The sequence below is a fragment of the Macaca thibetana genome, chromosome 14, assembly GCF_024542745.1.
Source record: "Macaca thibetana thibetana isolate TM-01 chromosome 14, ASM2454274v1, whole genome shotgun sequence".
NCBI lineage: Eukaryota > Metazoa > Chordata > Mammalia > Primates > Cercopithecidae > Macaca > Macaca thibetana.
Window position 1 is genome coordinate 88228396 of NC_065591.1, and position 17763 is coordinate 88246158.

The 17763-nt window shown below is 42.6% G+C and overlaps 1 protein-coding gene across 3 annotated transcripts in view; it reads right to left on the reverse strand.

Moving 5' to 3' along the window:
- The window catches only part of MAML2 (mastermind like transcriptional coactivator 2), a 366387-nt gene extending 349795 nt beyond the window's left edge, over positions 1 to 16592 (reverse strand). The window contains exons 1-2 of one of the 3 annotated variants that reach the window (XM_050758023.1): positions 16186 to 16530; positions 14660 to 15296 (exon numbers count right to left, since the gene is read on the reverse strand). In XM_050758023.1, the coding sequence (XP_050613980.1) occupies positions 14660 to 15172 (513 nt within the window). In that variant the 5' untranslated portion in view covers positions 15173 to 15296; positions 16186 to 16530. Of the gene's footprint in view, positions 1 to 14659 lie in introns of all 3 variants that reach the window. The other 2 variants (XM_050758022.1, XM_050758024.1) reach the window with 2 other exon arrangements.
- Positions 16593 to 17763: the final 1171 nt, after the last annotated feature.

Below are 17763 nucleotides of genomic sequence, written 5' to 3' on the forward strand. Positions count from 1 at the left end.
AGATTGAGCAAGAGAAGGAGATCAGTCATGTGTGTCTGCTCTAGTTGGGGTAGACAGGCAGGTCTCTCCAAGAGGTGATATTTGAGCTGAATCCTGTACGACAAGAATAATGCAAAATGCTAGAGAATCCAACCCGTATGGGTTGCTGATGGGGAAATAAAGAGGCAAAGGAGGGATGACTGGCCCCGAGGTCATCCTGTTAGTCAAAGCCTGGACCAGAATAGGGGTCTCCTGTCACTCCACACTTATCATTGTAATATAATGGAGTTTTTCCTTAGTTTCTGTAATTGGCAGGTTCTTGTCTTCTGGTGCAAATTCCTTCAAAACTGATCTTCTTTCCCATATATTTTTATTTTATTTATTTATTTATTTATTTTTTGAGACAGAGTCTTGCTCTGCTGCCCCGGCTGGAGTGCAGTGGCGCAATCTCGGCTCACGGCAACCTCTGCCTCATGGACTCAAGTGATTCCTCTGCCTCAATAGGATTACGGGTACCTGCCACTATGCCCAGCAAATTGATTTTTTATTTTTTAGTAGAGACGGGGTTTTACCATGTTGGCTAGGCTGGTCTTAGAACTCCTGACCTCAAGTGATCTGCCTGCCTCAGCCTCCCAAAGTGCTTGGATGGCAGGCATGAGCAACTGTGCCCAACCCTTTTCCGTACTCTTCAATGTATTTCTTCAATTCTTATTTATCTAACAAGTCACTCATGTAACCAACTTCTGTTCATATATATTAAAAATAATCAGGCCAACACGGTGCCTCACGCCTGTAATCCCAGCACTTTGGGAAGCCAAGGCAGGCGGATCACCTGAGGTCAGGAGTTCGAGACCAGCCTGGCCAATGTGGTGAAACCCCATCTCTATTAAAAATCCAAAAATTAGCCAGGTATGGTGGTGCACGCCTGTGGTCCCAGCTACTCAGGAGGCTGAGGCAGGAGAATCGCTTGAGTCCAAGAGGTAGAGGTTACAGTGAGCCAAGATTGCGCCACTGCATTCCAGCCTAGGTGACAGAGTGATATTCCATCTCAGAAAAAAAAAATAATAATAACAATCAAAAACAAAGTGTGTGTGTGTGTGTGTGTGTGATGGGAGCTTAAGGTATATTTCCTAAGCAAAGGTAAGACCTCATCTATTGGGAAATAAAGGCAACTTGACTTTCTTTATTTTAATATTTTTGAAAAGAAAATCCATGTTGCATAACACCAAGATATTTTCACCTAAAGTTCCAGAAAATCTTAACAGAAGAAATTCTAAGGTGTTTAGAGGTAACTGAAAAAAATGTCACTATCTTTATGGCTTCAACCTAACAATGAAGCTGAATGTGTCTACTCTCAGCTTGAATGAAATAAAATGGCAACCACAACCAAATGACCTTGTTCACTTTATGCTAGTAACATCTTCCTCTGTTGTTGAAAAAAAAAATGCTCGGGCTGGCTCAGAGCCTAAGATGTGATCCACAGGCACCCCACGCCAACCCCCAAGATTGTACGAGTCATAAAGAAGTGATTGGAAGAGCTGTGCTCTAACTGAATCAAGAGATAGGGAGGCAGAGAGGGGCCTGTGTTACCGTAAAAATTCTTTAGATTTAATATCTGTTTGGGAAAATTTTTCTTTGTTGGTTTGCTCTTAGGAGCAGATCCCGTACATTTCTTTTTTCCAGTTCTATTAAATCCCTAAACAGAGCTGAGTTTTAAGGGCTTAGAGCTGCCCTTGGGAAATAGGTGATTATACTCTCTGCTTAGGGTTTTAGTGATAAGAAAAAAAGAGGCAGTGGATTGAATTCCCCTCCCCCAGGCCAATTTCTCAGTGACTCTCTTTTATAGTTCCCCATTAAAGCAGAGAGGTATTTAAAAAATGAAGTGGTGACACATATAAAATCCCATCTATCAATCTGCACTTTTCAATTGTTATGTGTATATGAGAAAGGATAGACAAACAGATGGAGAGACGGATGTATATAGCTGAAAGACTAGTCAATTCCTTAGTAGGAGGCTCTACAGAATATTTTCCTTCTTTTTTTAATATTTCATGTAATTATTTCACAAGGGGTAGTCGCTTGGGAATCTTTACCCTACAGAAATATTAGAAGTGTAATTGGGAGGATCTGGGGGGAAAAAAATCAGTACTCCCTCTAAAAATAAATTTAATGAATCAAACTCTACTCCTATAAATGTATTTCTTAAACTGGAACCCTAAGTTCCTCAGAATATGGCCAGATATAGACTGATTTGTTCATTACTTCTAGGAAGGGTATTCAACAATTAATATAGCTTGGCTCTCCCCCTTCCACCATGGCTGGACCTTGTCCCCCAGATATCTTCAGACCCTCCTCACTAGTACAAAACATTCCCAACTTTGTCACTGTTCCTTTCAATCCCTCCTCAATAAATATATGTAAGAAGAGGCTGAAATTTGAGAAACAAAATCAAAATATCAGGGAACTATGCAAAGTGTGTCATACCAAAAGAAGCCTTAAAAGTGATACAAGTCACATACCAAGTGCCACTTACTGTTTTTCCAAGAAGCAAAGTAAATATCAGAGAAGTTAAGGGACATGACTAAATTGTCCTACTAGGTAGTATCAGAGCCAGCACTAGGACCTTCAATACCCAATCCCCTGACCAGTACTCTCAAACAGTATCGCTACTAATAAGTATAGTAAGTAGGTATAATATAGTATGACTATATCACTCCTTCTTTATTATTTGTTGTGAAGGCTAAGATGGAAAAAATGAGGCTGTTAGAGTAATTTCCTATCAAAAAGAGTGACAGAGTTTAGAAGCAGTGCTCTTCAAGATGGGAATGTGCTTACTTTTCCCCATCTGCTGTACCCGCTAACAAAGTCTTCTGTGACCTAGAAGATCGAATGCAATTACATTGCCCATATCTATTTGCTATGCTGTTTGAGTCTCCCAAGGGCAGCATAACAGTACAAAGGGAGTGACATCTTTATGAGGTTAACCCTTTTCTATTTTAAGGGTAGACTACTGAAGGCAGATGTGTTCCATGGAGCGCAGCAAGAATGCTTGAAATTTGGTAGTTAGAAGGAATGACAGCATCATCCAGGAGGGAAAAAATTAATTGTTATTTAGAGAAACAGTGATCTGAAGAAGCCTAGGAGAATGTTGATGCACATTAAGTGAATGTGAATTGACAAAGGGGGAACTTGTATGAATTATAATTCATTGAGAAGAGACAAAGAGAAAGCAGGGAAACTAATGTTTGTTAAGCTCTTCCATGTACCAGAAAAAACTGTAGGCTCATTCATAAACTGTATTATCTCATCTAATCCCCACAACCTTTCGAGATAGCCACTATTATCCTGAAAAGCAGAGTTATGAGGCTCAATGACGTTAAGTAACCAGTCCAAGATAACACAGCTAATGAAACAGAATCATTTTCCATGCTAAAATTTTCCAGCTCTGATTCCGTTAAATTTTGCTACTTACAAACCACCCCAAAAGTTAGTGGCTTAAAACAATGATGTAATATTTCTCATAATTCTGTGGATTGGCTGGGCAGTTCCTCTGCTGGTTTCACCTGGGCTCACTTGTGTGGCCACATTGAACTGGAAGATTGACTGGGTCCAAGATGGCCTCACTCGTGTGTGGGTAGTTGGTGCTGATTAGAGTTGGGGCACCTTGGTTCTCTGCATGTGGATGCTTATCTCCCAATTAGCTAGACTGGCTTCCTTACATGTTGGTCTCGGGCCAGTGTTCCAAGAGGGCTTCATAAAGGCCATCTCAGAAGTAGCACCTGTCATTTCTATCACATGTTATTGGATAATGCAGTCACGAGGCCAATCAAGATGCAAGGGGGAAAATAGCATCCATTTTTTGATGCAAGGAGTGGCAAAGTTACATTACAAAGGGGCATGTAGGGTGGAAGGGATCATTATGATCATTTAAAAAGCAATCTACCAGCCAGGCATGGTGGCTGATACCTGGAATCCAGCACTTTGGGAGGCTGAGGTGGGCAGATCCTTTGAGCCCTGGAGTTTGAGACCAGCCTGGGCAACATGGCAAAACACTGTCTCAACAAAAAAATACTAAAATTAGTCAAGGGTGGTGGCGTGCACCTGCAGTCCCAGCTACTCAGGAGGCTGAGGGTGGGAGGATCGCTTGAGCCCAGGAGACAGAGGTTGCAGTAAGCAGAGATTGTGCAAACTGCACTCCAGCCTGGGTGACAGAGTGAGACCCTGTTTCAAAACAATAACAAACAAAAAAGACAATCTAACACAGGCTCTAAACTCCATGCTACTCCTACTACCAAAATATTAATAAAAATATCAAATTTCCCCTGTTCTTTTTATAGGTTTATTAAAAATCCTTAATCAAATGACTACTTTTTATAACCTGGAATAGATGTCAGGAAAACTTGGGTTCTAGTCCAAGATCTATTGCTATGGGTTTTTGGAAGCTTTCTCTTTAAAAAAAAAAAAAAAATGAGCTTTAAGGCCAGGCACAGTGCCTCACGCCCTTCTGGAGGCCAAGGTGGGTGGATCACTTGAGGTCAGGCGTTCGAGACCAGTCTGGCCAACATGGTGAAACCCCATCTCTACTAAAAATACAAAAAAAAAAAAAAAAAAAAAGAAAACAAAAAAGAAAAAAGAAAAAAATTAGCCGGGCATGATGGTGGGTGCCTGTAATCCCAGCTATTTAGCAGGCTGAGGCAGGGGAATCATGCGAACCCGGGAGGCAGAGGTTGCAGTGAGCCAAGACTGAGCCATTGCACTCCAGCCTGGGCCAAAGAGTAAGACTCCATCTCAAAAAAAAAAAAAAAAAAAAAGCTTTGGCCAGGTATGGTGGCTCATGCCTGTAATCCCAGCACTTTGGGAGGCCAAGGCAGGTGGATCACGAGGTCAGGAGATCTAGACCATCCTGACTAACACGGTGAAACCCCGTCTCTACCGAAAATACAAAAAATTAGCAGGGCGTGGTGGTGGGCGCCTGTAGTCCCAGCTACTAGGGAGGCTGAGGCAGGAGAATGGCATGAACCCAGGAGGCGGAGCTTGCAGTGAGCCGAGATCACGCCACTGCACTCCAGCCTGGGCGACAGAGCAAGATTCCATCTCAAAAAAAAAAAAAAAAAAAAAAAAAAAAAAGCTTTAATTTCTTCATCTAAGGGCTCATACGACTCTATAAATTGTAGAATAGTGTCCTATTTTTAGACTAATATGAACTGGCCCTCTAGGGGGATGGACAGGATAGAGATGAGAGAAGGCTAGAAATTAGATGGCTTCTGTTTTGCAACTCACTCTCTTTCATTGCTCTGGGTGCAGAATTTGAGAGGTAAGGAGCAAACAGAACTCCTGCCCATATGTGGTTGTAATCTTACATGATCTGGCTGCTACTCAGTTTTCATTTATTATATGCTAAAGCAGCATGGGTCCTCCACCATTGTACCAAGGATTAAAGTACAAGTTGTCACTTTAAGGGCTTCTAGACCTGGTTAGACAAAACAATTCCCATGCAACACGCACTCACATTAGCTAAGCAGATCGGAGAGGTGAAAGGGCTCCTGAGCCAGTGTCTTCGTGAGGGAAATGCTTAGCTGGGAGCTCTCTCAGAAAGATATTGTTGCCTAGTCTTTGGAAGATCAGGTTCCCAAGGAGAAAACTAATGTTTAATTTAGCACAAAGACAGCTCAGAGTCACTCTCTGGGGGACTGAGCCTGCAAACAGATCCACATGCAAAGAATCTAAGGGAGAAAAGGAAACTCTCTTGGGTGCAGTGGCTCCAGGAACTTGGGCCCAAACTTTACTAAACGGTTGCCTCTGTCTGTTGTTTCTGTCAGGAGGATAGCTCCTCTTTCCTGTTTACTCTCATGTCTGCACTTTGCACTTTAACACTTCCGCGAAACAACCAAATGGGATAATACACTAGCACATACTTTGTGCTGTCTGAAATTAAGTACTGCGGTGTGACAATCAAATGTGCAAGCCTTAGCCGGTTTAGCAAGTATCAGAAACTTAGGTGAACAGAAACATCAACAACAACAAAAAACCCTTATTTCTCAGCTGCTTAGCCAGAGAATGTTTTTATTTTTACATAATTTAGACTCCAGAGACCTCCAGAAATGAGCATTTTACACATAAGTAAGACACAGTACAGTACATATTGTACTCAATTAAGCTACCTCTTTGCACCCTGGTTACCAGGACTCTAAGAGATTATACTGTGTATCCAACAGACTCCCGGTACGTTATTAGAGGTTGTAGCAGACTTTTGCCTTAACTAAATTTTCTTAGAAACAGACATGTAATTAACTTTCTACTGAAATCTATGAGAGCTACCTGAGGAGAACTCTGTTGTACAATGAGGCATTTAAGGTGTTGGGCTTCATGTGGGTGAGAGTTATTAGAGGGCTGGATAAGAATCACAAATATAACTCAGCCACATTTCTGACAAAAGATAAATTTTAAAGCAAAAATGTTAATGATTCCATGTTAATGTATGAATCTGCCAGAATGACTCAGGAAGTAAGAACACTGTTAGAAACAAAACAACCCAACTATGTTTGACACTACATTTCCTAAGCATTATTACCATCAAGAAAGGGGAGGAATCTCAGGGTTAAATCACGGGGAGTAAGCAAGAGAAAAAAAAAAAAACAGATAAAAATTTTTGACTACATTCTCTGTTCTGAGTTTGGACAATAAATCCATCCTTGCCCAAATATAATCTACTAAAGAACAGACTATTTGTTTTCTAATCCTGTCACTTCATAGAAACATCATGCTTTCAATTAAGAATTATCATCACTAAAACTTGCTTTGAACCCTTGGCAACATCTTCCTCATGTTTTTTTTTTTTTTATGGGAAATCGCACTTGAGGAGGTACTGAGTAAAGAAGGGATTCTGAGGTGAGAGCCACATCAAGGCATGGAAATTTCAACATGCTCCTGCTTAGGGTTGGAAAGAGGGCAAATCTGTGTTGCCTACTTATCTGCAGATGCAGTAAGTTAGCAACTTTAGCCAGGGATCTGGCTTTCAAAAGCATAAATTTAAATCTCCACAGTAGGGAGTTTCTAACCTTTTGTGCCTCTAGGACCAAATTCATTTAAGAATTATTCATTAATTTCAATTAACAATTCAATTAAATTGGTTTTTCTATTCAGTTCCAATGATTCAAAACTCTCAATAGATGGTTTAAATTTCTCATTTACCTACTAAGCCCACACTTTACACTTGCTGGGTAACTGAATGGAGACCCAGACTGAATTCTAGAAGTAAGGAGTCAAGTGGACATTCACCCTACTCAACTTCTAGATTAGGAGTCCTAGCATCCTAGGATTGGAAGAGGTAGTACTTGGTCCCATTCTCAAGAAGGACACTATTTAACATTCTAGGGAGATGTAAATCTATCCCAGGTGATGTCTTCATATTCAACTATTGAGGGAACTGATAAATGATACTCTTCACTAACCATTTTAAGTAAACACTAAAAAGAAAAGCCATGCTCTTCCTCTAAATGTCTAAGGCATTACTGGAAACAGAATTCTGGGCTGGGAAACCTATGAATCTGATTCAGGTATGTTACTTCACACACTAATAGTAACAACTAGAATTTATTGAGCCTTTACGAGGTGCTAGGCAATTGCTTCATTTAATCAACAGCTCTAAGAAGTTAATTCTATTACTATCACTCCATTTCACAGTCGAGAAAACAGAGGCAAGGTAATTTAATTGACCTATCCAAGAAAACACAACTAAGTGGTAGAGGGGTGATTTGAAATCTGATCGTCTCACCTCAGAGTTAAGATCTCAGGCTCTTAACTGCCATGCTTCTTTGCCTCCTTATACAAGCCAACTGAAACAGTTCTATTTCTAACCCCACTCACCTCCCTTCTACACTGTAAATTCAAAGATGGCAAAGGGTATACTGAAGTGTCCATCAATGTGTTCCTGGCACAGTTCATGGCACAGAAGAGCTGTACAAAGATTATTTACTGAATTAATGATATTTTCCCAAACTCTAAAAAGGACCCATGCATACAATCTTGATGTAAGAGTTTAAAACCTTTGTTAAAACATTAAGACCTTTGGAGATCTATGGCATGTGTCAGTATTGTCATTTGCCCATTTTCATTTCCATTCCTTCAGTAATTTGGCTATGGTAGGGTCCAGCTTTCTAATTGTCCTCAGCCTGTGGAGAATATGTGAACTTCTCTCTTCATGTCCTCTATAGGGAAGTGGAATAGCCTTTGCTCTTTTACCTCTGTTTCTCACAAATGTGTAGGCAAAGGTTGAAGCTGGTCAATAGCCCACTAACTACCGTCAGCATCCCAAGCATCATGCCATGAATCAGGGAGGAAGGAGATGTTGGTTTTTCTCCTTTGCCATCTTTCCTTAGGGTCCCTTACCTTTGCCTTGTAAACAAGAACCAAATGGGGGAAACTGGTATCCAACTGGACCTTAAGACAAGTAAAAAATTTGTAACACATCTATTTACAAGCAAAGAAATAAGTACATCTCAAAGACCATCTATAATAATGCTTTTCTCATGAATTTTTGTTCATGATTTTTTTAATAATGAGAAGATCTTTTCCACATTAGTATACAGGCAGACTCATTTGTTGGGAAGACTTATTTACACATCAAGAGAGTATATACACTTTTACCAACAGGGCAATTCTTGTTTGCACTGGAAGGCCCAGTGAACCTAAGAAGCGAGGTATAGCTTGGTCTGCTTCTTTTACTTCCTCTTCTGCATCTAGCTAGTGTGCTTTAAAACTATCTCCTTTTAGTGTCAAAGGGCATGTCACGCAGTATATAACTCACCATGAATGGGAGAAGTGTGTAAATAGCAAGGCATTAAGCAGCTCAAGGGACTTGAAGATAGGTAGCGCAGAGCACTTAGGCAATGCGCTATGAGAAGAGGCTGCTGGAGGGGAAATGTAATACTTGTCTTCAAGTATATGAAGGATTATTATTGCATCATAGCTGCTGATTCCTCGGAGCCGTCCTTGCTCTACCGTTTTCCAGGGCTTCTGATTTGCTCTTACCAGACCTCCAGGCCCTCCAGGATGTGGATCAATCTCATTTATCCCCCTCAGTACTCATGTCCAACCACACTCAGTCAAGCTCTGCTCTCTGTTCCCCAAACACTTAACCTACATGCCTGCACTCAGCAACCCCAATCCCACATTTCTGTATTTTCTCCCTCTTCTCAGGCCCTGCTGGTGACGCATGTTCTCATATAGCTATCCCTGGCCTATATTTGAATCTCTCTACTACCAGCTACTAGCGGTACTCATGTTTGGAGCACCTACTATGTATCAGGCACTATGCTGACTGTTTTGCTAAATAACTTTAGCTGTTTTTTGCAGATGAAGATACTGATGCCAAGAAAATAACAAAAGTATTTTCTCATATTCATACAGCTAGTAGGTATAATATAGAGACCTGAATATGGGTCTAACTATAAAATCTATGCATTAAATTATTCCATTTACTCTAAGCTTCAGTTTCCTTATATGTAAAATGGGACAAATGTTGATTACTCACCTGTTTTTTGCAGGCATTACATAAAATAGGTAATTAAAAAGCCTTGCACATTTTAGGACTCAGTAAATATTTATTCCTCTCTTCCTCTGATTTTTCTGTATCAGTTTTGGTCCATTCTATCTGGTTAGTACTTTTCCTGTTACTTTATTGAAGTGGTCTTTCATTCCATTAGGCTGTAAGTAAGCAGGGACTATGTCTTTAGCTGTATTTCTCCTTATCCTCCCAGGAAGCCTGCTGGAGTGTGACGGAAATTAGCATGAAAATGCAAAAGAAAAAATTTCGAATTGGTTTCACTAAACATTGCCCTGCCTATGAACATAAACATATATAAGGGTCTGGATTAAAGAACAAGAAAGCGGTAGAATCCATTCAGAAAGGCTTAGCTGCCATGCATAGCAGAACTGGGTGACTGTTTTCAGATTCCCTTTCAGGCCTTCTTAGATTAAATAACAGTGCTAAACACAAACACAAACAACAACAACAACGAAAAAACAAAAACAGCTAATTATGGCCACTCTCTTAGGCATATTTAATTGCTATGTCTAAGAATATCTGAAAGCCCATATTTAAACATATTGGTATTTAAAAATGTTTATAATACAGAAGCCGTAAGTGACTAAACATTAAGATTTAGAAACATTTGATGAACATCACCTACCAATATTATTTCAAAGAAAGCACACGCCTTCTATAAACAAACATTGACCTAAACAAGCAAGATATCTTGGTTTATATAATAACATCACCTTGATGTCAAAGAAAGGTTTTTATCAATTTTTGGTAAAGTATTATACTAACTCTTTTCTCCACTTGAACCCTTTTGCCTTTGTGAGATCTTATAATTATATTTACTTGAAATAAGTGGTAGGAAGGTCCTAGATAGATAAGAATTCTTTTTTTTTTTTAAAAAAAACTTTGTTCTAGAAAACAACAAAAATAGGTCAGTTTTTAAGGAAATGATGGCTGCATACATAAATAATATAAACACTCCTATCACTGTCCTAGGAGGACATTTATCACGTAGACAGCCATAGACACCCAGATCTGGCCTCCCACTTACAGGTCTCAACTTTTTAATTGTCAATTGGAAACTTGATTATTATCAGTTAAAAATAACCAGGGTACTCTGGCAATGATTTAACTTGTTTGACTTTCTTAAGCTAACAATTAACATTTTAGACTATTGTTGACAAAATATTTAACTTTCCCATGCATGCGTGTAAACAACTTTTCTAATATTCCTTAGATGTTCTGGGGGACACACCTTTCCAAAGCTTCCCAGGTCTGTGCAGAGGCCTGTAAAGTAGATGCATTCAAAGACTCCAAAGACTTTCATAGCATTGCACTAGGATTTCCTGGGACTTTCAGGAGCACTTAAGTGTACGGATATGTCAGTCTTATCTTGACAGCACGAAATTTGAAATGCCAATCCCTCTATTTACAATAAGAGCTATTTCATCATTTAAAACAGACAGCTGAAAGCTGAGTATACATTTAACCCCTAGAAAAACTGGTATTATCATTCATTGTTTAGAAGTTTATTACTAGTAGTAAGTTTATTACAACTAACACTAGTATTGCATTTTGGCAGTGCTTAAGTTTTTCTAAAGCTTGTTCAGAAAAACACACTTATTTGCTTCTCTCAACAAGTTGGGGCAGCATGATTGTCCTCTCTGTTCCACAGATGACTGCTAAGTGACTTGTCCTAGGTAACCCAGATGGTGATCCAGCAGGCACAAAACCAAGGGATGTAGGCTCCTTGTCTGATCTGTTTTCTTTCCTCCACATGACATTAGAGAAAAGATAATCTCTGAAGCCATTGATGACATGGAACCACTTATCTTCTCATCCTAGCAATACAATCTATGCAACAGAAAAAGAGCTTGTCTCAGGCAAAAGGGAAAGATTAATAATGTACCACAGAAGCTCTAAACCTTACTGTTCCATGGACCAGCAATTATTCAGTTTTACAGTTCATTCAAAGATTCAAACATACTTCACCAGAAAATGAGTTAGTGCCTAAAGTCTGCTCCAAGTGGTTAGAAATGCAGATATGCTCAAAGCCCTATAATCCGGGCCCTCTGAAAGGCCCTGTTCCTGCAGTCTCTGCAGCACTGGGGCTTCCCCTGAACTTGTACTTGAGCTAAATGAAGAAATTGGCTGAGTAAGGGCTGTAGAATTAGGCTCTCAATGTGGACAGAATTAGAACTGGCTTGGAGGTTATTATTGCATTGTTTTTGAAACTTAAGGCTATTGAAAGGATTCAGACATTATATATTCCTTGCTGTATAACACCCATGAAAGTCAACATTATCCCACCAAACAGAAGTTGTCCTTTCACCTTCATTCAACAAATATTACCCACTGTCTTCAAGGCATTGTACCAGAAAGTATGCAAGTTACAAAGCTTTCATCTGAGGACACAGCACATATTTGATTTTAGATGATCAATATTCTCTCCCTTTCTCCAAAAGACATTTATGACCACTTATGGCATACGAATTAACTCTTAAAGTTACACATTCAACACACCCAAGCCACATAAATCCGGTTATGGACACAGTAGTAATAAAATTAAGAAAAAATTCTGACACTCTGAACAAAGACCCTTTTAAAATTAATAGCATATCTGAAAATAAGAGGAGCCTGAGTAAAGTAAGACTTGCCGATGTAATGGGCTTGGTGAATCACTTCCAAATGCCCAGGCCTCCCTTTGGACACAATGTTATCAGGTTAATACAGCACTTGCATCACCATCTCTGAGTACCATGCTGAGTAACAACAGGCCAAATTTAGAAGCTAAAATGGAGAGGGAATTTCCAAAAACCCATGCAATGCCACATATTTTCAATGAAAAGCAACTACTAGAAATATACTATCTATCCCTTGCCCTCCTAACTTACACTGTGCCTCTCTGCATTATCACTACACCTGGAAATGGAGCTCCTCCAAGGAAATGTCTCAGGAGATGGCTGGTGGTTAGAAGACAGAAAGAGTCCCTCCTAGGACAGGGGTAGCACAGCAGCCAGCTCTGGCTTCTGCAGTAGTAAGCTTTCAGTCGGGAAGGGCCAGGCACTGCTCCCTTACTTCCCTCCCAGCATGGGTATTGCTACTGTAAAGTTACAATGACCACTAAAGTTGGTTTCATTTCCCATCATGAAACATCCTAGAAAAAAAAGGCTGCCTTAGCTTACTTCCAAGTTGGACAAAAGCAGAAGCTCAAAGAACGAGGTCAGAGGCAAACATGCCACCTTTCCTTCAGAGGCTGGGCTCTGAAGGCCACAAGGGAAGCCCACTCTGGCTCTTCACAGCCCCCTCCGGTCCTGGCACCCAGGCCAGAGATCAGTCTTCTCTGCTCAGGGTTGGGCTGGGTGCCTCACTCGCGGTTCCATCCCCAGAAACACTTACCAGGAGACTGTGAAGCACACAAAGCCGCATTATTGGGAGACTTGCAGACAGATTATAAATTTACTGGGGACAATCAAGGCATTTAGATACTTTTGGCTGCAGATGCTGGTGACACACACATACATACAAACCTCATTCTTCTCTCCATTTGAGCAATTCTTTACCCCCCTCCTTTACCCTAACATCTTTTTTTCACAAAACAACCTCCCACTGCTTTCCTAGGGAATTCCAAGGAGAAGTGGGAATAGAGCAGGTGGTAGAAAAGGATATTAGGCTTTGAAGCTTTAATATAACCCCACAAGCTAATGCTATTCAAAGGTAAAACTGTAAACCCTGTGCAATTTAACTGTTGGTAGTTATTTTTCATCTGGAGCTGACGTCAAGGAGTCCCATTTCTAGGTAGCCCCAGTAAATGTGTTCATGGTTGGGGAGGAAAGCACCATTCTACTCCCCAGAGGTTCCCAGAGCCTTCATCACCACGGACCCAGGCAAGGGATTAAGGGAAGCCAGAAAGAGCCATCCTGAGCGCCTGGCCAGAGGATGTCCTCTCCCGAGAGCTCAATATCAGGCTCCTTTGGAGGAGCAGTTAGACACAATAGCACCATCTCCTTTGGGCTTTTTGAGTACTTTGGGGCTTGCATGGCCATTTCCTGTTGCTCTTGCTAGGGCTGACCTGGGTGAACTGGAGCAGACATAGAATCCAGAAGCCCCATAGAGCTCCAAAAGGGAGGAAACCTGCAGGGCCACAGGGCAGGGCTCCACCTTCCACAAGAGGCCACTGGCCCAGCAGCTTCGGGGGAAGCCTGCAAACAGCGGGCAGTCACCTGACCAGGACTGGCACTGAGAATCAATGATCCAAGGGATTCTCCTCTGGGATGGGGTGTGTCTGCGCCTCTGGGGAAGAACTTCCAGCCAGAAACTTAATCAGAACTTTTGGGTTTGATATCCTGTCACCAGGAGTGGCTGAAGACAGGTATTTCCTAGGAAGATGATCTGTGTAAATAGCTGCTTCGTGCCTGTCCACTTAACGAATGCTAGAAGTGAGCGTTACTGGATTGGACGGGAGTGCTTGGGAAAAGAATCGAGATGTCGCTCAGGGGTGAGGGAGTCTAGAGGGCATCAGAGAGTAGGCCTCTTAAGAAACAGTGCCTCCCTAGTTTCTCTTTGGGATATTTTCCGCAAATTTTGTTTTTGACTGAGGGGACATTCGGGGACTTTGCTCTTTGTTACAGCTTACCATTTATGTTCTCTTAAGTGAAGAAGAAGGGGTCACTTCAAAAGGGAGAGGGGAAATGGGGCAAGAGAAAAAGGCTTTGATAAAGGCCAGCTGGGCTGATAAATGCTTTGGGGCTGCAAAATGGCTTGGAGGCCTAATCAGGGTTGGCTGGCCAAAGCCGGAGGATCCATGAGATAGAACCTTCCTCAGTGGCTCAGATCTTGCCAGCTGGTAGCCTCTTCTTTTACAAGCTGTGGACCCCAGAGAGCCTCTGGAAAACTTGGGCGTCTTATCAGTTAAGGAATAGCCTATAAATGAAGGAAATCTCAGGGGTGAGCACCAACAGAACATGATGAGTAGGCGCATGAAACCACCCAAACAACACACCCAATGGCCTTTGAGGTAGTCAGGTGACATCTTGGCCTTCTTCACTGCCATCCACTCTACCTTAGGCCAAAGCAACCTCTACCCTCACAAAAGGCCACAGGACCACAGCCAGAACCATGAGAAAGCCAGGTGCTTACCGCAATCAGGGCTGAGTTCCTCTGGTCCCCTGGGGTTGAAGCAGGTGGCTGCTGCTCTCCGTTTATCCCACCACTGCCACCATTATTGCTACTGTTCAGCAGGTGCTGCTGGTGGTGATGGTGATAGTCTGGTGGGGGCGGTGGGGCTGCTGTTGCTGCTGCTTGGGAGGCCGCAGGAGGGGCAGCAGGGGGCGGTGGAGGGGCTGTAGTGGTGGCAGCAGTGGCGGTGGCCTTGGTGTGTTTGCCAGCCTTCCTTGCCCCCTGGCCATGCTGTACAAGGCTCAGGAGTTGCAAGGTGCTCTCTCTTTCCCGGTCTGAGCTCTCGGCCCTACCTCGTTCATAGCGTCCTTCACAGCTCAGGTGGTGTTGGCGGCAGACAGCGATCCGAGCCCGGAGGCGCTCCACGATAGCACTGTGCACTCTCGGGGTGACTGAGCCCCCTCCAAGGAGCCCCGCCCCAGAGGCCCCCCCTAGCCCTCCTGCGGGGGCCTGTGGGGGCGCTGTGTCCCCCATCTTACTGGACACAATGATTGCTGCCTCTGGGATGGTGAGGTGGAAAGAGACTACTGCTGGCTATTGCAGGCAAGTCTGTTTTTGACAATGTGAGCTCAGTGTTCAGGGCCACATGAATAGAGGTCTTCAGAGGTTGTGGGGGAGCCGTGGAGAAGGTGTGGGGGAGGGGAGTTAGTAAAAAGAGGGTGGGGAGAAAGAATAGAAATCAATTGGGGGGAGGATAAGTTGGAAACAAACCCTGATTAACTTACTCTAATTGCATTTGACAGCTCTGGAGAAGTTGGACAGAGTTGGTGGATATTTTTTCCCCCACCAAGCTGATAAGAGCCACTAGGTACTTCGTAAACACACCATCTGGGGGTTAGATCAAGAATTCAGGGATTGTCCAGCAAGAGACAGAAACACACAGCAAAAGGAATTGAGAGAGGTATTAATAGAGAGGACTCCCCCTCACCTAGTTGTTTCCGACAATTCTTTATGGGGATGTTTCTGCAGAGAAACACATTTCTACCATGTCTATGTAACCGGCAGCCTTGACTTTTCCTCAGGTTAAATAAAAAACCAAACCAAAACAAAACAGTGCTGTTTCAGAAGATGTTTAAGTCACTGTTCAAAATGTGCAAAAATCAAGGGAGACTGTCTTTTGGCTTTTAATTTTTCCTCCCTTTCCTTTCGCTCCGGTGTTTTCTCCTCTTTGGGGATACTGTAGGATGTTGTCTTCTCCCAAAAGAGGGAGACAGCTTTTCAACTGTTAACAATGTCAGTAATTGGACTTTTGGACCATGCTTTTTTCTTCAGCTAATCCAATCACCGGTAAAATCCTCACTCCTTCTAAGGTTTCCTAGCCTTAAATGAAAAGCAATCTTAAGTCGCTAGCCACTGAGAGAGATCCTTCAACACATTTTTTTCTTTCCCGCTTACGTTTCTATTCCTCACCCCCGGCTCTATTCTAATACAGTATCAAGAGAGACAAACTCTTCCGAGAGTAATTTACAAACGATGGTCAAACTTACAAACTTCCAGCAAATTGCACCGAGTCATGTCCAGCCACTTTTCTGTCCACTTTTGTACATTCCATCCCCGGCCAGTGGATCTGAGGGTCTGGACTCGCAATAAGCAATGTGGTTCTATCTCCTGTATTCGCTCCGCTTTATGGATTAAAAAAAAAAAAAAAAAGTAGCTTGAATTTTCCTTTCTCTTTCTCGTCTGTTGTTAGCCGCTTTGCTGACACTGGCTCCCGCCCGGAGTCATGGCGATACACAGGCTTTCATTGTGCTCCGATAGGAGAGGGAGAGAAAGAGAGAGAGTGAGACAGAGAGGGAGAAAGAGAGAGCCAGCAAGCTGCAGATGGGGGTGGGGGGGCGGGGAGAGGGCGGGAGAGCTCGTTCGAGGCTCCCTGGTGGAAGGCTGGTGCCACTGCGCGAGTGAGTAATCGCAGCCAGGCACCGGGGAAAGGGGAACGCAGAGGGCCTCCCAGTGGCTGAAGAGGTAAATCCCAAGGCCTGCGCATCTCAGCTGCCCTCGCTCAGCTCAGCCTCAGACTCCGTTAAGTGGGGAAGGCTGGGGGAATTCCCCAGCCTCTACACAACCATTTCACCAGCTCTAAATGTTTAAGAAATTCCGGGCCAGGAATGTGTTTTCCCTTTCAGCCCTACATTACGCCCTCCTGAGGATATAATTTTCATTTTTCAATATATTGTAAATGACACCACTGAGCAACCTAGCACGAGCTATGTGAGCACCGAGGAAATGTTCATTAATAGAATAAGGAAGATATGAATGTGTGTGTTGATGGCGGAAGGGATTGCGAGTGGAGAGGAGAGGTAATCACATTGTTAGCTCCTAAAGGGCAGGCAGGTGTAGCGTTTGTCTACCTGCCTGCCCATTTGTGTGTCTCTGGATAAGTGAGTCTGGGTGATCACAGGCAAATCAGTTGGAATAAATAAAATATTTTATGAGAATGATACCATTAGCGATACCAGTTCTAGAAAAAAAGGTTTTTATTTGACAATGCATGACTGCCTATGAAAAACCAAATATAAGACCTGAGGTATCCTTAGCTACCTGGTGCACATATACAATGAGGAAAGTCAATGTGTAGCAGCTGAGTTTCAAAAAGTTTTTTTGTTTGTTTGTTTTTTTAAATGGAGTCTTGTTATGTTGCCCAGGCTGGAATTGAACTCCTGGGCCCAAGTGTTCCTCCCACTTGAGCCTCTTGAGTCGCTGGAACTACAGGTACTCACCACTACTGCACCTGGCTCTGAGTTTCAAGAAGTTTAATAATAGAAACCAAATAGATCTCACACAGATCATTGTCCCCTCATTTTCAAGTGATCCAACCTTTAAAATATCCAATCTTGGCCAGGCACGGTGGCTCACGCCTGTAATCCCAGCACTTTGGGAGGCTGAAGCAGGCAGATTACCTGAGGTCAAGAGTTCAAGACCAGCCTGGCCAACATGGTGAAACCCCGTCTCTACTAAAACTACAAAAATGAGCTGGGCGTGATGTCACATGCCTGTAATCCCAGCTACTCGGGAGGCTGAGATGGGAGACTTGCTTGAACCCAGGAGGCAGAGGTTGCAGTGAGCTG